We start from the raw sequence: 21,423 nt of genomic DNA on the forward strand, positions 1-21,423 counted from the left end.
TCCAGTTATGTTTTTTTTTTTTTTTGCGGTACGTGGGCCTCTCACTGTTGTGGCCTCTCCCATTGCGGAGCACGGGCTCCGGACGCACAGGCTCAGCAGCAATGGCTCACGGGCCCAGCCGCTCTGCGGCATGTGGGATCTTCCCGAACCGGGGCACGAACCCGTGTCCCCTGCATCGGCAGGCGGACTCTCAACCACTGTGCCACCAGGGAAGCCCCCAGTTATGGTTTTTTTAAAGGAAGTCTTTTAGATATAACATTCTGAAACATTTTTGGATAATATATAATATATCCTGGAGGTAGAGGAAGTGGGTAGAGAAATATATGAAACAAGAATGACCATGATTTGATAACAGTTTAGCTGAATAACTTAATTGGAGTTTCAATATACTATTCTTATTTTATATACATTTTTTCTGTAACTTTTAACAAAAAGAGCTAAAAATAAAGAAATATTAAGGAATCATGAGGGTTTCTGTAGCCTACTTGTGATAGAATTAAGAAATCTGTGGCACCGATGCTATGAATTTGATTCTTTCTTAACTAAGATAACCTAATAGAAGTTAATAAATTCCAAAAAGTTCAATAAGAACAGATTTTGTGTTAAGACCACAAAAGAAGTACTTTTTGTCTGCTTGTTTTCTTAAAAAATATATCTAGGGCTTTATATATATATAAACATAAACAACTAGAAAAAGTAGAAGGCATGTAAGAAATGCAGCCCTGAAGTGACACAGCCACCCAAAATAAAGCAAATAGTGCAGTTCAGAATAGAGAATCTGCCACAAGTGATTCCATCCATGAAAGTGATCAGCCTGACACCCTTTACTCAGATGTGCCTCATTTGAAGGTGTTCTTACAGATGCCCCCATGCATTCTCCTTTATCACCTGCCATTTCAACAAGCCATTTTGGGAGCAGTATAAAATCACCAAGGACAGGCTCCTTAATTTCATTGCCTATTGGCCAAAAATAATTATAAAAAACACACTCTAAACAAACAAAACACATTCTATGACAGTTCTGTAAGGCAGATTCCATTTCCCATTTGAATCAGCTCTGAACGTAGTTTTTACTGCCGTTTTAGCAAAGACTGGATATTCAACAGGAAGAGATATAGCTAATTCTCAGTTCCAGGAAGGACTAATGCAAGTATATTTCTAACAGTTATAAAAGCAACATAACTGCTATCACTCTAAATTTAACAATTCCCTTTTGAGTAATTCAAAGACCTTTACAGTTCTTGGTTTATCAGGTGGGCCAAAGAGTGCCTTTGGTATTTTAAGTAAAAATAAAAGACACATTTTTCATTTTCCCCAAGAACTTTATTGAACAACGTATTCACACTTTTGTTCCACTACTTTCTGCCATTTTCCAGGCAATTTCGTAAGTCCAAAACTTTTTATCTTTTTGAGCAAAGAACTGTTCCAGGTGCCTTTTATAGTCTTCCAGGGAATTGAATTTTTTTCCATTAAGAGAATTTTGTAAAGACCAAAATAGATGGAAATGCGAAGGTGTAATGTCTGGTGAATATAGCGGATGAATCAGAACTTCCCAGACAAGCTGTAACAGTTTTTGCCTGGTCATCAAAGAAACATGTGGTCTTGAGTTATACTGATGGAAGATTATGCGTTTTCTGTTGACTAATTCTGGACGCTTTTCAACTGGGTGCAGCTTTCAGTTGGTCTAATTGGGAGCAGTATTTGTTGGAATTAATCGTTTGGTTTTCTGGAAGTTCATAATAGAGGACTCCCTTCTGATCCCACAATATACACAACATCACCTTCTTTCGATGAAGACCGGCCTTTGGTGGTTGGTGGTAGTTCATTTTGTGTGCCCCACGATCTCTTCCATTCCACATTGTTGTACAGTATACACTTTTCATCTCCTGTCACAATTTTTTTTTAATTAATTAATTTATTTTTGGCTGCGTTGTGTCTTCGTTGCTGTTGGGTGCAGGCTTTCTCTAGTTGCAGCGAGCGGGGGCTACTCTTCATTGCAGTGCGCGGGCTTCTCATTGCGGTGGCTTCTCTTGCTGCGGAGCACAGGCTCTAGGCACACGGGCTGCAGTAGTTGTGGCTCGCGGGCTCTAGAGCACAGGCTCAGTAGTTGTGGTGCACTGGCTTAGTTGCTCCGCGGCATGTGGGATCTTCCCAGACCAGGGCTTGAACCCGTGTCCCCTACATTGGCAGGTGGGTTCTTAACCACTGTGCCACCAGGGAAGTCCCCAACAATTTGTTTTAAAAACGGAGTGTTTTCATTACATTTCAGTAGAGAATCGCATGCAGAAATAGGGTCAAGAAGGTTTTTCTCGTTTATGTGGAATCCAAACGTCAAAGTGATTCACATAATCAAGCTGGTGCAAATGATTTTCAACGTTTGATTTGGATTCTTTAAGTATGTCGGCTATCTCCCATGTGGCATAACATTGATTGCTCTCAATTATTGTTTTGATTTGATCGCTATCAATTTCAACTGGTCTACCGAACTGTGGAGCTTTGTCCAGCGAGAAATCTCCAGCACGAAACTTTGCAAACCACTTTTGACACATTTGATCAGTCACAGCACCTTCTCCATACACTGCACAAATCTTTTTGTGCATTTCAGTTGCGTTTTTACCTTTCTTGAAAGAATAAAGTATAATATGCCGAAAATGTTGTTTTTCTTCCATATTCAGTATTAAAAAGGCTACACAAAAATTTACCAATTTTTATGTCTTTTTTAAATGTATGTTGATATGACAGCTGTCACATACAATGTAATAAAATTGTTTCCAGTGAAGTTAAAGACAACTAAGTGCTACTAGAGCCATCTTACAGAAGAAACCAAATGAAACTCTTGGCCCACCCAATATGATAAAAAATTTTTGGAGAGAATTTTTCATCAAAACTGCTCATAGGTATAAGTCATCAAATCTATGACTTGTAATGTGAACAATGCTGTACGCAGATTTGATAATTATACATTTTGTTTCTAAATGAGTAAAATTACAGAAGAAATTTTAACAACAGTTATCTTTTTTTAACAACTGTTTTAACAACAGTTATCTTTATGTAGAAATAAATGGGATAATAATGCTAATATTTACTGTATGTTTACTAGGTGCCAGATGCTATTCAAAGTGCTTTACATTAATTTGCTCATGATAATTAATGCCACAAGTTAGTTAAAATTAACAGCTCCGGGCTTCCCTGGTGGCACATTGGTTGAGAGTCTGCCTGCCGATGCTGGGGACACGGGTTCATGCCCCGGTCCGGGAAGATCCCACATGCCGCAGAGTGGCTGGGCCCGTGAGCCATGGCTGCTGAGCCTGCGTGTCCGGAGCCTGTGCTCCGCAACGGAAGAGGCCGCAGCAGTGAGAGGCCCGTGTACCGCAAAAAAAAAAAAAAAAAATTAACAGCTCCATTTTACAGGTAAGAAAATCAAGGAGACAGGTTATACAACTAACAAATAAATGAAAGAGCCAAATTTCATATCCATTCATTCTACCTCCAAAGCCCGCATTTAACCTCTGTGCTATTTAGGGAATAAGATGGCAGAAAAAATGCTTAGATGGAAGATAGTCAAGATATGGACAGAGGAAGCATACAAATCATCAATTCAAATGTCCAAACTTCCATTCAGGCAATACTTTTTCACCTGAATGAAAATGTGCAGTGAATCAAGGAAAGTGGGTTCTAGAAATAAAACTTTACTCACTGAATACTTAACTGCGGCAAGTGGATCTAACCTAACATGTAAATAATACCTCCTACTTCCTTCCAAAGTACTGAAAGGGTGACTTCCCTGGTGGTCCAGTGGTAAAGAATCCGCCTTCCAATGCAGGGGATGTGGGTTTGATCCCTGGTCAGGGAACTAAGATCCCACATGCCACAGGGCAACTAAGCCCGCGCACCACAACTACTAAGCTTGTGCACCTCAAGGAGAGAGCCCGTGTGCCGCAAATTACAGAGCCCACACATTCTGGAACCCGTGCGCCACAACTACAGAGCCCATGTGCCCTGGAGCCCGTGCACCACAACTAGAGAGAAAACCCAAGCGCCTCAACTAGAGAGAAGTTCGAGCGCTGCAACGAAGAGACCATGCACCACAATGAAAGATCCCACGTGCTGCAACTAAGACCCTACGCAGCCAAAAAAGTAATAAAAGAAAAAAAGTACTGAAAGGGAAGTGAATTTCATGATAAACTTGGAGCTCCTCATAAATTTGCAATAAAAATTTTAAAGAGCTGTGGTCCTGCTTTAAGAAGACTCAGTACATAACAATCTTCATTGTCTAAGCAAATACCCTTGGAAACAAAGTGCAAAATATTTCATTGCAGATATTTTTTAATAATGCTTCCTCACCATTCTCTTTTCATAGAGTTAAATTTTTAAGGATGGAAGGGAGTTGCTGATCTATGTTACTTAACAGGAAATCCTCAGTGATCCCGGCAGCTCTTCCCCTGATTACAGAACCACCTTCTCCCATTTGCAGTTCTTAATAGCAAGTTAGTCTAAATGGCACTTTTAAACATTCCTACCATTCAGTACAGTTAACAACATGAATGTCTGTGCCACAATACCTGGTTCAAATTCTGGCTCTGACACTTACTACAAGTTGTTTAACCTGTATGTCTCAGCATTAGAATAGGAACAGTACCTTCTCCTTCCCAGGCAGCAAAGGGTTAAATGAGTTAAGCCATAGACTCATTTAGAACAGTTCCTGGCACACAAGAAATGCTCAATAAATGTTAGACTTACTCTTAAAGCAAAACAGGAAACGGTCACAGGTATTCTTGGACATTAGAACACCACGTGATAAGAAACATGTAATACTTCTGTAATGAAACGAAGAAGGAAGGGCATAGCACATGTAACTGTCGACAAAATGTGTCCAATTTGAGGAAAATGTATGTACTTTGGGTTGCAGGTTTGAAAATAAGCAAGGGTACATTAAATTCACCTACCAAGAAGTTCTAAACCAAGAGTTGCACTAAATATGCATCCTGGCTGAACGCCGAAAGCTTGGGTGTTAGATCAATATCCCGACAAAGCCAAGATCAGAGGGCATCTCCGTCCTGGAATGCATATACAAGCCTAATTTTGAAATTATAAAAAACTGTAATTGTATTACTAGAAATGTGAGTAATAATTTTAAAATGTGACAAGGCAGTGCAGAAACAAGAACTTCTCAGTGCGGTTGGCTAGACTGCAGCTGCGGTGCACTGCAGCTCCTGCAATTTTAACTGGATGCTCACTGTTCAGCATGTTCAGCAGAGGGAGAGAGATTTGCTGACTAGCTCCACTAGGATATTGCAGACAATGAGATGGCCAACGAAATCATCAAGTATTATTTTGTCTTTCAAAATAACTGATTAATTGAAAGAATTATTTTGTCTAATATTATGAATGCTAGAGTACCTCAATCAATTCCAAAGATTATAATTATGCTATAATTTACTCTCTATTATTCTGCTTTATATTACCTGAATTTGGATAAATGGTTTACTGGCTCAAAAAGGATCCAATTTTTCCTGAAGGTATCTAGTTAACTCACTTCTTAACATTCATATACACTGTTGATCTATTTTCTTAGTTAACTTACTGTCTAAATGTTCATATTAATCTATTTCTTTAATTAAATACATTACTTAGTTGTTTTGAATAGTAAAGTAACAGCTTTCACAATCATCAATCATAGCACTTTACTCTTGTAATAAGTAACAATAATAATAGTAGGTATTTATACAGCGCTAACTACATGCCAGGCCCCACTCTACATGAAACACACGCACACCCAACCAATCCTTATAACAGCCTTCTGATGTAGGTGTTATTATTATCCCCATTTTACAGATGAAGAGAACTGAGGCACAGAAAGATTAAATAACTTAGCCAAACTAGTAAATGGAAGAGCTGGGATTTGAACCCAGAACACTGGCTCAGAGTCTCTGCTCTTAAGCATTGCCTCTTCTCAGCTGAAGGATGAGTAAGAGTTAAATAAATAGGTGAAGGGTGAAGGGAGTGTGGAGGAGAGGTACAGAAACACAAGAATACAGCACTTGCAAAAGCTCTTTGGCAGGTGTGGCATAGGAGCTGGAGAAAGGTGCTTGGGGACATGAAATAAGGGCCACATGGTGAACCTGGAGAAGGCACAGGAGTGGTTGAACTTGAGGGCTCTTCATGGGCCAGACCATGCAGGACTGTGCAGGTCAGGGCAAGGGACAGAAAAAGGACAGAAAGCCACTGGGGGGAGGGTCTTACTCGAGGGGTGGGGGCACGATGATCAGAATGGCAGTGTGAAAGCCACTTTGGTGTGAAACGGGTGGGTTGGTAGAATGTGAGAATGCAAGGAACCCCATTAGGAGCTCTGGTGAGAGAGCAGATAGCAGTAGCAGAGACTATGATGGTGAGTGGAGATGGCAGATATAAAAGAGTACAAATCCTCAGGGCATGGTGACAGATCGGATTTTGAGGAGACAGTGGGTCAAGAAGAAGGAAATCTCAAGAATGACTCCTAGGTTTCTGGTTTGTGCAACTGGATGAATGGCGATGCTGTTCCGCAAAACAGAAACACCTAATGAGGGTGGGGGCTTGTGGACCTCAGTCCTGGCCACACTGAGCATGAGGTGCATTTGGGATGCCCACGGGGAGGTGTCTAGGAGGCAGATGGACACATGGGCCTGGAGTCCATGTTGAAGGTTGGAGCCAGAGGTATATATTCTGGAGTCAGGGGATAAATGATAATTCAAGCTGCAGGAGTGCATGAGACCCTATAAAGAGACACTAGACACAGAGAAGAGGACCTAAGGCAGAGCCCTGAAGAACTCAACATTTTAAAAGAGCAGAAAGACAAGGATGAGTCTGCAAAGGAGGAACTGAGCAGCAGAAAGCAAGCCAGAAGAATGCAGAAACCAATGGGAGGTTGTGGTTAAGAGGAAATCAACACAGGCATACCTTGTCGTATTGCACTTCACAGATTCTGCCTTTTTAACATATTGAATATCTGTGGCAGCCCTGCGTTGGGCAAGTCTAGCAGCACCATTTTCCCAACAGCATTTGCTCACTTGACGTCTCTGTGTCACATTTTGGTAATTCTCGAAATATTTCAAACTTTTTCATTATTATTATATTTGTCATGGTGATCTGTGACCAATGATACAAAGATGTTACTATTGTAATTGTTTTGGGGTGCCACTAACTGCACCCACATAAGACAGTGAACATAATCAATAAATGTTGTATGTGTTCTGACTGCTCCACTAACTGGCCTTCCCATCTCTGTCCCTCTTCTGGGGCCTCCCTATTCCCTGAGACACAACAGTATTGACATTAGGCCAGTTAATAACCCTATAATGGCCTCTCAGTGTTCAAATGAAAGGAAGAGTCAGTCAATATGGCAAACTTCATTGCTGTCTTTATTTTAAGAAACTGCACAGTCACCCCAACCTTTAGCAACCACCACCCGCATCAGTCAGCAGTCATCATCAAGGCAAGACCCTCCACCAGCAAGAAGATTATGACTCATTGAAGGCTGAGATGATAAATATGTTAAAAAGGTTAGTGTCTTTAGCCATAAAGTATTTTTAAATTAAGGTATGTATACTGCTTTTTTTAGACATAATGCTATTGCACACTTAATAGACTACAGTACAGTCTAAACATAACTTTTATATGTACTGGGAAACCAAAAAAATCATGTGATTCACTTTATTGTGATATTCGCTTTATTGAGGTGGTCTGGAATCAAACCCACAATATCTCTGAGGTATGCCTGTAAAGTCAAATGTTCTGAGAGGTCAAGGAAGATGCAGACCGAAACATCTGTTAGGTCTGGAGACATGTGGTGACTGTTTCAGAAGGGCAATGAGGACAAAGCCAGACCTGAAGTGAAGTGAGGATGAAGTGAAGGGGAGGAAATGAAGAAAGAATGCACATAACCCCGAAAAAGGCAGCTGAATGTGAATGTAGGGGCAACGAGAGGCTTTTAACAGGAGAGATTGAGCGCAGATAAAATGTTGATAAGAAGACCAGAGCTGGGAGGAAGGAAGTGAGTATGCCTAAAAATGAAGGAGCTAACTGATAGTGAGATTTCTCTGAAGTCAGTAGGAAATGGGATCCAAACACTGGAGAGGCTGGTGGAGGGATGGGGCCTCTATTTTACCACAAGGGAAGAAGCCCAGGAGGCAGGGGTAGGCAGGTTTGCACCTTTGAGAGTAGTGTAATTTCTCTGTGACAAAGGAGGCCAAGTTGTACCCAGAAAATGAAAGAGGAGGTGTGGGTGTCAGAAGGATGGAAGAAGGGGAAAGTGGGGGGCAATGTCAGGGCTCTGAAGGGACAAGAAGGACTGAACCAGTGATTGTAATGGGTGGGGGGGGGAAGAGCGAATCCAAGAAATGGGCATTGCTGGGCAGTGTTGAGGGCTCATTTCAGAATGTGGTGATGGGGAATTTACAGGGGTTCCCATCAGCCCTGCTGAGTATCTTGCAGTGCTCAGCCTGTGGATGCAGGCAGAAAGAAGGCAGATGGCTACCGGTTGTCCAGGAGGTGGGTGCATTTGCTAGCAAGGTACTCATAGACCCAAGGGGCAAGGGAGTTTAAAGCCTTGGCAAGGGTGCTACAGATGGACCAGGGAACTAAGCTCCATGAAGAAAAGAGGAAGGAGGGACCGGGAGAGAATAAAGGGACAAAAGATAGGGGTCCTGAGGAAAGAGAGACTAGTCACAGTACAGGCTGCTGATGGAAAACAAGTTGTAGGCACAGGACAGAATACTTGAATGCAACCCATTAATTATCATTAATAATCATTCATTAGATGATTTGAACTATTAATTAGTTTGATTATTCATTAACACGTTAAGAAGATAACCCTCTGTGATATGACGAAAGGCTGAGCTTCCTCTTCTATGAAGACCTCTTATAAATCTTTAAGAAAAAGACCAACAACCCAATGGGGAAAATGAATGAAATACCCACTTGGCTGGCGATTCCTCCTCCAGGGGGCCCAGGGACTCCTCCACCACTGTGGTCTCTTCCATGGGGGCAGTCGGGTCCATGTCACTGCAAAGCAGCAAGAACCACTCTAGTCACACAAATCTGTTTACATCAATGCCCTTACATATTCAAGACAGAAAAAAACACATTTCAATGTCCTTTTTCTTAAGTAAACATCCCTCGAGGAATTAACATGTACATACAGGTAATCCACATCAAAATAAAAAAGAGGAAGAAAAATGCTCTTAATTGCTAATCCATATAAATTATTTCAAAAGTGTTAAAAGTACTTTGAGAAATACAAGTTTCCATGAATGGCCTAAAATTAAAAACAGATTGTAAAGGACCAGAACAATTATTCAAACTCTTATTATACTAGGAAATTCCAAATATTAACAGGGGCCATAAAAATTTTCAACCTGTGTTAAATGACTTAAAATAGATAAGAATATGCCATTGCAAACTTCAGAAAATGGCAAGAAAGTGGAAACATTCCACAAAAAGGAATGTGTAGGATTACAAACAAGCTGGTGATAACCATACCAGAAAAATAAGGCTTTGAAACATCAATTTACATACCATCACATCTAAATACATAATCACAGCACAGTGAAAAACACTTTGAATTTTAAATACATAATCTTAAATCTTTTATGTTGATATTAATCCTATCTGAACATTACTTTTAAAAAAGTACCAGCAAAAGAAATTTCATTCTCAGGAAAATGCTAAAATTGGTCAATATAATAGAAATATTTTACACTGTACATTCAGAACCCAGCACTTTTTCATCCCCAGTTCAGGAAAAATCTTCATAAAATTAGTTTTTTTAAAAATAAACATAAATTAGGCTTCCCTGGTGGCGCAGTGGTTGAGAGTCCACCTGCCGATGCAGGGGACACGGGTTCCTGCCTGGTCCGGGAAGATCCCACATGCCGCGGAGTGGCTGGGCCCGTGAGCCATGGCCACTGAGCCTGCGTGTCAGGAGCCTGTGCTCCACAACGGGAGAGGCCACAACAGTGAGAGGCCCGCGTATCGCAAAAAATAAATAAATAAATTTAAAAAATAAATAAACAGAAATTGAACTATAATGAAAGAATAGAGTTTTTACATTAAAAGTATTTTAATTCTCAACTCAAAGCCATTGTTATCAACTTTTTAAAAAACTCAGTTTTCCAACACAAAATTTGAATAAATAATTTTTACTTTTAAAAAAGGTCCTAAATCAAATGTTCTCCCTGTTTGGAAGGACATCCCTGCTGCTCTGCCTGGCAGAAGTCCTTTAACAAAAGCAGCCTCTACACGTCAGCATGACCCTCGTGGGTCATGGGACTTTTTAGCATCTAGGAGTCTAGCAGCAGTGGCAGTGCTGTATTACTCCAACTTTCTCTTTATTCCCTTGGCCATGTCATAAACCAAGGGGATAAAAACATGGATTCACTGACAGTTCATAGCTTTCAACAATTAAAAATCATAAAAGGGCTATAACGATATAGGGGAAGAAAAAAGAAGCAGAATACAAAACAAATATGAACTGACAGTTCATAGCTTTCAACAATTAAAAATCATAAAAGGGCTATAACAATATAGGGGAAGAAAAAAGAAGCAGAATACAAAACAAAGAGACTAGCAATTCTTAAACCTGTCAATCAATTTAGAAGAAAAATCACAGACCTCCCTCCTGTATTGACCTAAATTATTTTATGAATAAACATAAAACTAATTTTGTGCTTATAGCTCAATAGAACCATAGCTTATAGAAGCATATGATGAAAACTACAAAACAAGTAAGTCTCAAGATTAGCACCAATTTATTTTGGCAAATTTTATTATTTTGTTGAAAGTAAATCACCAATGTTGGATTTATTAGAAGAAAGATAAAGCTCCAGGGCCCATGTCTATATTTTGACTTCAGTTATACTAACGTAGAAAATGCCTGTTTGCACAAGTATGGTTACAAAACAATTTTAAAAACCTCAAGGCTTTGTTAACTAGTTCAAATTCAATCAGACTTCATACTTAACCAAATCTATGACAGTGAACAGATTTAATCCAGTGTTGCTTGATTACTACATAAAACTGTCTTGGCTCTTTACAATAAAAGTTGGAAGGCAGTATTATTAAAAACTGCATTTGTGGGTGTCTATCCCAGTTAGGAACAAGAAAATAATATCTGATATTACACTTTTAAAATTATTACAAATGGAGAAAATTCTATTTTCAGCACAGGTACTAACAGTCAAACTCTTGAAGAAAACCAGTAACAATGGAAATGGCTCAGTCACACCATTTTGAAAGCATCTTGCCCTTAGATCTAGTTATACTGTCAATGTCTTCAAACAGGAATACTAAACTACAGCAAAACCCTCACACCTCCAATGCATGGTGCAGCACTCGCCCTTGTCAGCCACGAACACATCACTTATTGTTAGGCTCACCTCTGCTGTTTTCTCATTAATCATAACTCAGCTGCACTATACCATGGTGGCAAATCAAAATCTCAATGTATTAAATAAGAAATTAAAGTCTTATTCTACAAAAAAACTTTCAATTACACATTATTACCACCTAAGAGCTTTGACTTTATAACTCACAAAACAATCCAAAATGAGTGCCATGGGGCACGTTTCATTTTAACATTGGGACATACCATCTGCCAGAAGCACATGTGGTCACTTCTTCATGTTCCAAGGTCAATAATTACCTCTTAGAGTAAGTAAACACTTGGAGCCAAAATGATTTTAAACTCAAATGCAAACTGAAATGGGGTGGTAGTATTAAATAAGCTAGTAAATCAGATGATGCAGAAAGTGCCTGTATTACTTTTTAAAAATATACTATTACAGTAAAATAAAACAAAATGAAAAGGTCTGTATTTGAGATTCTATAGAACCCTAGATTGACAAACATTCAACAAGTTTCTTTTCAAAGACAACACAGATGTGCAATGGTAGTAAATTTAATCTTAGATTTGATCTTATTTTCTACATTTGTTTTTTTGTTTGTTTGTTTTGCGTTACACGGGCCTCTCACCGTTGTGGCCTCTCCCGTTGCGGAGCACAGGCTCCTGACACGCAGGCTCAGTGGCCATGGCTCACGGGCCCAGCCGCTCCGCGGCATGTGGGATCTTCCCAGACCGGGGCACGAACCCGTGTCCCCTGCATCGGCAGGCGGACTCTCAACCACTGCACCACCACCAGGGAAGCCCTGTACATTTGTTTTTAAGGATAAAAATTTAAGAAAAATAAGTTTATGTAAAGAGCTTATATTCTTCAAAAGAAAAAAAAGTGGAAGTCTGGATCCCCTCAAGCCTTCAAACTTGTGTAAAGTCTTCCCTGCAACACATCCTGTCGCAACCCATTCCTCGTACTTCCCTGCAGCCCTGAAATGACAGAAATAGCAGAACCAAGTACCTCCCCTAAGTAGCAAAACTGGCACAGATCTGAGATATCATAAAGCCTGAGAAATGTCAAATTTGAACCTCAGGTGAAACTTGTCATTGAGCTTTGATCTGCAAATGATTTTATAAAATCAAGAGGCAGGGACTTCCTTGGTGGCGCAGTGGTTAAGAATCCGTCTGCCAATGCAGGGGACACGGGTTTGATCCCTAGTCCGGGAAGATCCCACATGCTGCGAAGCAACAAAGCCCATGCGCCACAACTACTGAGCCTGCACTCTAGAGCCCACGAGCCATAACTACTGAGCCCGTGTGCCACAACTACTGAAGCCCGTGCACCTAGAGCCCATGCTTCGCAACAAGAGAAGCCACAATGAAAAGCCCGTGCACTGCAACAAAGAGTAGCCCCCACTCGCCACAACTAGAAAAAGCCTGAGCGCAGCAACGAAGACCCAAAGCAGCCAAAAATAAATAAATAAATAAACTTATTTAAAAAAAAAAAGATGCAATGTATACAAAAACTTTGGAAAGTCACAGAAAAATAAAGTACAGAATATCCAGGAATTTAAAAAGCATTCTGAGGCATATGCAAATATACAGCGCCGTGTGCTTGGGGTGTCAGCAAATATACAATTTGCTTGGCTAAAATAAGATAAAAGAATTTTGAAAGCAGTTTCAAATCTAACCACAACATAGCAAAACTGTTTTAAAAAGTTATCTCATGAAACAAAAGCCTAAATTCAATCGCTACGTAAAGCACACAAGTATAAAGACATGGCAAGCGTAACACAGAGGACATAATTTTCAAGACAGGCAAATAAAGATCCAGATATTTCCACTTAATTGTAGGTTCACAGAAGGTACACATTTGCACCATACCTGGTATCTTTACCTGATCCCCAGGTGCGAACTCCATATCCACCCATGTTGTCTTCAGTTCTGATTGCTCTAGAAAACGAAAGAATATTCCCTTAAACTGGAAGCTGGTGTCCAGTCAATCTCCAAATCAGAAAAGCTGATCATAAAAACTGTCCCAGGATCAGCTCCCTTAGGAATAACTGCATACTAATATAAAGTCAACTAAATATTAAAACACAACAGATTCACACCAAGATCTTAAAGGGAGAATAGCATTTACAATGAAACTTACATTTTATCATTCCCACTGTATCTCTCAAATTCTCGTTTCCCTCTCTGGTCAAAACCGTCAAAAGCTCTGTTCCCAGGACCACCTCTGCCTCTGCTTCGCATGCCCCCTCTTGGGCATCCACGTCCTCTCAGTGGTCTTTCTCGATCAAACCTGTCAACTGGTCTTGGAAGAGATGAGTATAATAAAAAGCGGTGAATTGGATTAAAGAGCTAATGCTTTTTTTGATTAAAAAAAAATTCTAGAAGGACATTACGGCTACAGTATATTGGAAAGAATCGTGTATCTTGAATAAAAAAATTAATAGTTAAATTTACTGAGCACATACTATCTCTAGCACTGTTCTGAGCCCTTCACGTACAGTCATTTAATTACAACTAGTGCCCACAGATGAGGAAGATAGCTGAAGATGACGTCTTTGTTGTTAAATCCAATAGCAACTTTTGTCTCTAGGTCATCTGACCCTTATGCATCATTTGACACTGCCAACCACTAATTTTCCTCTGCACTTTCTGGCTTCTCTTTCCCTGCTCATCCTCATAAAATGATTTTTGACACAGGTAATACCCAAACATTCACAAGGTACTCCTCTTGCTTCTTGGCCACACAATTCCACTTCTCAAAGGCAGACACTGCAGAGTCACATATAGGGAAAGGTTCTACACCTTGCCTTTTTCATGGAACATGTCTTGAATATCCCATCTTCTGGATACCTACACATTTGTCCTTAAGAGCACCAGCATTCCTGACTCCCTACCTCCTGTACACATCGTCCTCGTCCCTATGCTAATGCTACATGGCCCCTTCACGTGACCCTGTGTCTCTCATTTGGGGGTCTCTCTGATTTCAGGCCACAAAGCCAGTTACTTCCTGGACATCCCCCTATGTCACCCCATGGCCCTGAAGATACATGACCAACACTGACCCCTTGCTCCTACTACGGTCCCTAACTCACAACATGGAAGTGTCCAAGCCAAGAAACTCCCTTTTCTCACTCTTTCCCTGCCACACCCACTGGATCCAGGGCCTGACCGCCCGCTTCGCCTCACATCCATTCTCTGCTACCATCTGGTCACTGTCACTTTTTATGAGGACTTGTCTCTCCTCCACCAGACTCAAAGCTTCTGCAGGAAGGGCCTCATCTTTTTCATTGTTAAATCCTAGTTTAATAAGAAATTATATTTTTTAATTTGTCAAGGCTTTTAAAAACATTTAAAGCAACAAATTACTTATTGAAATCTAGTGACATTAGTGGCTCAAACACCAGAACTAGAGGTGTGTTCCGGTCTACTGAAACAGGCTGAAAATGTTACATTGAAAAGCTACTATACCATCACCGATAAAAAGATACAAAACTCACAGTTCTCCTTACTCAAAAAGATAAAGAAATACAGAAGCGCCAATCATTAACTTTATGCCAGTCTCTTTCAAGAAACATCATCCTAAATCAATTCTCCAAGCTGGCTTTTCTGTCTCCCACCTCCCCGGACCAAAACCAAAATTATAAATAGAGACTGTTGTAGAATCTGATTCCACATTACAGTAAATATCTAAAGCAGAGTTCTAAAACAATGACAAATGAAAAGTAACAGTAAGTTCTTAACCAGGAAGTTGGACAGCGCCATAAAAGAAGTCTACCTAAAAACTGAGAAGAAATGAAGCATAAAACTCTATATGGAAAATAATGCCAATAGTCAAAATCGGGTCTAAATTTACATGAACTCTAGATCAGATACTGATAAAATAACGAATTCATTAATAATATAATAGTAACTGAAGCTGACCCTAAAAATAACCCTGTGTGTTCTAGTCTATTTTAATCCCTTAAATCATTTTTCTTTATCCCACAGGTTTACCCCACCCCCAATTAAATATATTCTCAATTGCTTCTTTATAATCCCCTTCTTATAAAATACATTCTTTTTTTTTTAATAGATCTTTATTGGAGTATAATTGCTTCACAGTACTGTGTTAGTTTCTGTTGCACACCAAAGTGAATCAGCCATATGTAAACATATGGCCCCATATCCCCTCCCGCTTGGGCCTCCCTCCCACCCTCCCTATCCCACCCTTCTAGGTCATCACAAAGCACAGAGCTGATCTCCCTGTGCTATGCTGCTGCTTCCCACTAGTTAACTATTTCACATTCAGTAGTGTATATATATCAATGCTACTCTCACTTCGCCCCAGCTTCCCCTCCCACCCCATGTCCTCAAGTCTGTTCTCTATGTCTACATCTTTATTCCTGTCCTGCAACTAGGTTTGTCAGTACCATATTTTTTTTTTAGATTCCGTATATATGCGTTAGAATATGGTATTTGTTTTTCTTTCTGACTTACTTCACTCTGTATGACAGACTCTAGGTCCATGCACTTCACTACAAATAACTCAATTTCGTTTCTTTTTATGGCTGAGTAATATTCCATTGTATATATGTGTCACATCTTCTTTATCCATTCATCTGTCGATGGACATTTAGGTTGCCTCTATGTCCTGGCTATCTTAAATAGTGCTGCAATGAACATTGTGGTACATGTCTCTTTTTTTTTTTTTTGCGGTATGTGGGCCTCTCACTGTGTGGCCTCTCCCGTTGCGGAGCACAGGCTCCGGACGCACAAGCTCTGAGGCCATGGCTCACAGGCCCAGCCGCTCCGCGGCATGTGGGATCTTCCCGGACCGGGGCACGAACCTGTGTCCCCTGCATCGGCAGGTGGACTCTCAACCACTGCACCACCAGGGAAGCCCCATGTCTCTTTTTGAATTATGGTTTTCTCAGGGTATATGCCCAGTAGTGGGACTGCTGGGTCATTCGGTAGTTCTATTTTTAGTTTTTTAATGATCCTCCATACTGTTTTCCATAGTGGTGGTATCAATTTACATTCCCGCCAAAGTGCAGGAGGGTTCCCTTTTCACCACACCTTTTCCAGCATTTATTGTTTCTAGATTTTTGGATAATAGCCATTCTGACCACATGAGGTGATACCTCATTGTAGTTTTGATCTGCATTTCTCTAGTAATTAGTGATGTTGAGCATCTTTTCACGTGCCTCTTGGCCATCTGTATGTCTTCCTTGATGAAATGTCTATTTAGGTCTTCCAGCCATTTTTTAATTGGATTGTTTGTTTTTTTGATATTAAGCTCCATGAGCTGTTTGTATATTTTGGAGATTAATCCTTTGTTGTTTCATTTGCAAATATTTTCTCCCATTCTGAGGGTTGTCTTTTCATCTTGTTTATGGTTTCCTTGGCTGTGCAAAAGCTTTTAAGTTTAACTAAGTCCCATTTGTTTATTTTTGTTTTTATTTCCATTACTCTAGGAGGTGGGTCAAAAAAGATCTTGCTGTGGTTTATGTCAAAGAGTGTTTTTCCTCTGTTTTCCTCTAAGGGTTTTATAGCGTCTGGTCTTACATTTAGGTCTTTAATCCATTTGGAGTTTACTTTTGTGTATGGTGTCAGGTAGCGTTCTAATTTCATTCTTTTACATGTAGCTTATCCTCTTTTTTAATAGGTTGGTGAGTATTAAGAATTTGAGCAGGCAAACTCAAATTCTGGGCTCTTCTACAAAATAACTGGTCCATACTCTTAAAAAATGTCAAATCCATAAATAAATGAAAGACTAAAGAGCTGTTTTAAATTAAAGAAGACTAAATGCAATGCACATTCCTGGACTGGATCCTGAACCAAAATTGTTTTTCTTCTGCTAGAAGGATATTAGTAGGACAATTGGTGCAATTTGAGTAGTCTGTAGATTATATAATTTAGAGAATTAGATAATAGTATTGCATCAATGTTAATGAGTTTGATAATTGTACCATGTGTTTAGGAAATATATTTAAAGTATTTAGGGATAAAGAGACATTCCTGTAGCTTACTCTCAAATGCCAAGGAAAAAAGAGGGGTGTGTGTGTGTGTGTGTGTGTGTGTGTGTGTGTGTGTGTGTGCGTGTGTGTGTGTGTGTGAGAGAGAGAGAGAGAGACAGAGAGAGAGAGAGAGAGAGAGAGGAGAAAGAGAGGGAGAGAGTGAGGGAGGGGTATGATAAAGCAAATGTGGTAAAATGTTATTGGAGAATCTGGATGAGGGTATATGGGAATTCCTTATATAATTCTTAAAACTTCCTGTATCCAAAATAGGCATCCCTTAATAGGCAGTTTTTTTCATGGTAACATATAAAGACTTATCCTTTTAAAAAAACTCATAATTTTGCTACTAAAAAAGCTGGAAACATGAGTTATAATTTCCGTATTTCCACAGAATAAATCCCTGCAGTGAAGGAAAAAAATACACAAATGCTTCCCAAAATAAGCAGCTCTGATCCAGAAGGCTTTCTGTAAGCAAGCAGACTGCGGCTGTTACATAGCAAATTTGAACTAATCACCCAAAAAAAGCAGAATTAAGCCTTTCTCTGGCCCTCATCCTCTAACATGGTGGCAGATATACCATCTGTTTTGAATGTGTAGTGGAATAGGTAGTCAAGAAGTTGAAAGACTTTGGGAATAACGGCTCCCTTGACATTCAACTGTACACTATTCTAGTCTCTTTTAGCCTTTTTAACTTTCTTTTCCTTTAAATGTGAGTCACAAGTTGTTTTGTTTTAATCTAAACCCAGTGCTACGCAGGTTTAATAATTAAACACTTGAGGCAGCAAGCATCCATCTTGTTAGTGCCAAGCATAAGACACTAAGAACTGCTTCCCGTGTATAGGTGGGCATGATAGCCCACATGCTGCCACATTACTCAGAAGGGTGTCAGGCTGCACCAGCCTGAGATCATCTTCCAGGTCAGAGCACTTTCTAGAGAAGGCATGGGAGCCTTAAACTGGTGTCACATATTTTATCAGGTTTTTTGTCCAATTTCATCATGATAACCTATTGACCTGACATGGGGCTAGGAATTTGTTTAAATTCATTAGTAGCCCAAATTAGTACTGCTAAATCAAGAACATAATTATATCTCTGGCCTAAATTTCAAAAGAAAATTTAATCAGTTTAGCATACTCCTATATAGTTTGTTATAAGAATGCTTTTCATAGTTACCAATAAGTAATCCATTTTTCATTGTGTAATGATTTCCTGAACCAAGACTTAAGGTCATCTATGAGATAAATGGAAGGTGCTTCACGTGTTACCTAAGGTAGTATGATTTGGTACTTAAATTTGGTACTTAAATTGGCAAAATATTCCCAGGACTGGCACCACAAAAAGGTTGCAAAGGCTAGTAGTCCTCTGAAAATCCTTCTGGTTCCCCCAACCCTCCAGGCCGAGGTCTGCAGTACTTACCTTTCATCTGTAAACTTCTCAGGTGTAAAGTCTGCCTGCCTCTCCGTCTCATAGGGTCGATATTCCCTGTAGGATCTCCGCTCTGCTCTATCAAGCGTCACCTCTGTCCCCCGGCTCTCACTCCATCCTTGCTGCTCCCCTCTTCTGGAAGTTCGTTTCTGGCCTGACAGGGAGGAATCAAAGGGGAGAGCTAGAACACAAGGTCTGCAGCAGCACGTTATTACAGGTACTTTTAAATTTTACTTTTCTAGAAATCAATGCCATAGGAAAATTTGGGAAGTTTGGAAAAGTTCAGAGAAGAAAAAAGGTTGCTGATACTACTACTGCCCAGAGTCGTCTTTTAATAAAACTTTGACATTACTATTGAATCCCTTATGTCCTAGAAATTATGATAAGATAAACTATACCAACTCACTTACAATTACAAATATTTTACAATGACTCTGTGATAGCAACGGAGATATATTATCAACTACATTTCACAACAGCAGCTTTATCAAAACATGGTAGCTAAGTTCCTTCCAGAAAATTAAAGGATAAATACCCTGTATTTCAGAACATATTTTTAGAATCCCAACTATAGTTTATCATTCATTGGCTAATAAAGTTTTCATTTTTAAATAGCTTGTACCATTGTATCTTTCTCACTTGAAAACAGATTTTCCTGGTCTTTGATGGGATTTATACATTTATGATCACACTTCTCAAATACAAGGCCAAGCTGGTATTTGCCAACTCGTGCAAGGGCTGGCCAGCACTTGAAGGGGCATCTCCCGTCCATGGAGAGGCCAGCACTGAGGAGGTAGGGGCTGGGGCATTCCAGCCTTCTCTGTTCTCTTTTTACTCCTCTCGGTTTTGACGCTTTAAAAATTTTCAGCAGGGTCTATGTCTTAAGGCAACTAATATTTGGTGAATATATTGTGAAGAACTTTGTTACTTCTTAAATCATCTTCCAAAAATGTGTGTTTATCTTTTCTTTGTATACACTTAATAGGTCTCCATCCCAAACATTATGTACAATTTTCATTTTAGTAGAAAATTTTAGATTTTTCTTGGTATGTCACCCTCCACATTTATTGTATGGCTATAAAAATATTAAATGTACTTGAATTAATGGGTATTTTTTTAAACTACCGGGTTCCTCTTCTACTTAGGCAGATACTCGTGATTCTTAAGAAATATATGTTTACATGTATTCTCCTATTTTCCCACTTAATATTTTCTATCTAAGCTTTATAAACTAGGCACATGTAAACATTAACATATTTCCAATATGTTACTAATCTCATTTTAAAGCAAAAATCATGTCGTGACACCACTAACACAAAACTGTGCAATTTATTACTTGTTAGCTAACGAAGTATTTTTTTGAAATGTGAAATATTGCACAACAGACCTAAGTTCAATCTTAAGTTAATGTCCCATGAACTAGGATGCTTAAATCTGATTTGCTTCCTGAAGCCCCAGTCGGAGCTTGTGACATGTTTAGGATATAGGGAAGATGTTATCATAAACAGAGCATTATGCTTTTATTGCAGAAAGAGAGACTGACACTGGTGTCCAATTGCCCAGGAGTATGCAGTGTCAGATCCGAGCGCATACACGTTACTAAGAGAGATCAAATTTGGAAGAGGCATTGAAAATGTAAGGTAGAAAATGTTATTGTGAAAGTTAACTATCTAACAAGTTGAAAACTATAATAGACCATGACATAACAGCAAGAACATCAACAGTAACAATACTTTTCAATACATTTCCCTCAATATGAAAAGTTACTTTAATACAGTTTCCAATGTCCTATTCATAACCTGTAATTAAAAAAAAAAAACAACAACTAAATATCTCCACTCAACTACAGAATTACTTAGCTTATTCCCACCTTCTTTCTGCTTTCAAGGTTATTTAAAAAATTGTATCAATTAAATTTGGAATTCATCATTCAAAATTTAAAATGACATTTGCTGTATACTTTATACTAAAGCTTCTTCCAAAGCTTCTGTGTATAAGTTGAAAGCCATTAAATATAACTGGCAACTTATTAGAATAATTATCAATACCCTGCAAACATTTCCTTTTCCTCCCAAAATCCAAAAAACAAAGATAATAGGGGTCCAGTTTTTCCCACAATTTACTACTAAGGGATCAAGAATGCAACTGAGGGCTTCCCTGGTGGTGCAGTGGTTGAGAGTCCCCTGCCGATGCAGGGGACACGGGTTCGTACCCCGGTCCGGGAAGATCCCACATGCCGCGCAGCGGCTAGGCCCGTGAGCCATGGTCGCTGAGCCTGCGCGTCCTGAGCCTGTGCTCCGCGACGGGAGAGGCCACAACAGTGAGAGGCCCGCGTACCGCAAAAAAAAAAAAAAGAATGCAACTGAACCTAGTTTTTCTGTGCTAGATCAGCGGCTCCAAGTGAATATGCAAACATTGAATTTTACTAGCCCTTTCCAATAAAAGGCTGGCATATGCAGTCTCATCACTGATGTAACCCCAAGCCCACATGAAGGGACAGAATACAATCAAATTTACAGTGAGATTTCCCCCAAATAAATTTGAGCTTTGACTCAGAGATTAGTTCTGAAAGGCCAGGAAAAGCAAAGCTGAAACAGCCTGTGAAGACTTCAAGAACAAATT

At 39.6% G+C, this 21,423-nt stretch overlaps 1 protein-coding gene across 2 annotated transcripts in view; it reads right to left on the reverse strand.

The window, feature by feature from the left end:
• HABP4 (hyaluronan binding protein 4) overlaps positions 1–21,423 on the reverse strand; it is a 36,590-nt gene that overhangs the window by 12,396 nt on the left and 2,771 nt on the right. For both annotated transcript variants that reach the window (XM_079926135.1, XM_079926134.1), the window contains exons 2-5: positions 18,793–18,955; positions 13,521–13,682; positions 13,250–13,318; positions 8,956–9,039 (exon numbers count right to left, since the gene is read on the reverse strand). In XM_079926135.1, coding sequence (XP_079782261.1) covers positions 8,956–9,039; positions 13,250–13,318; positions 13,521–13,682; positions 18,793–18,955 — 478 coding nt within the window. The remainder of the gene's footprint in view (positions 1–8,955; positions 9,040–13,249; positions 13,319–13,520; positions 13,683–18,792; positions 18,956–21,423) is intronic.

This window comes from Stenella coeruleoalba (assembly GCF_951394435.1).
Source record: "Stenella coeruleoalba genome assembly, chromosome: 7".
Classification (NCBI taxonomy): domain Eukaryota; kingdom Metazoa; phylum Chordata; class Mammalia; order Artiodactyla; family Delphinidae; genus Stenella; species Stenella coeruleoalba.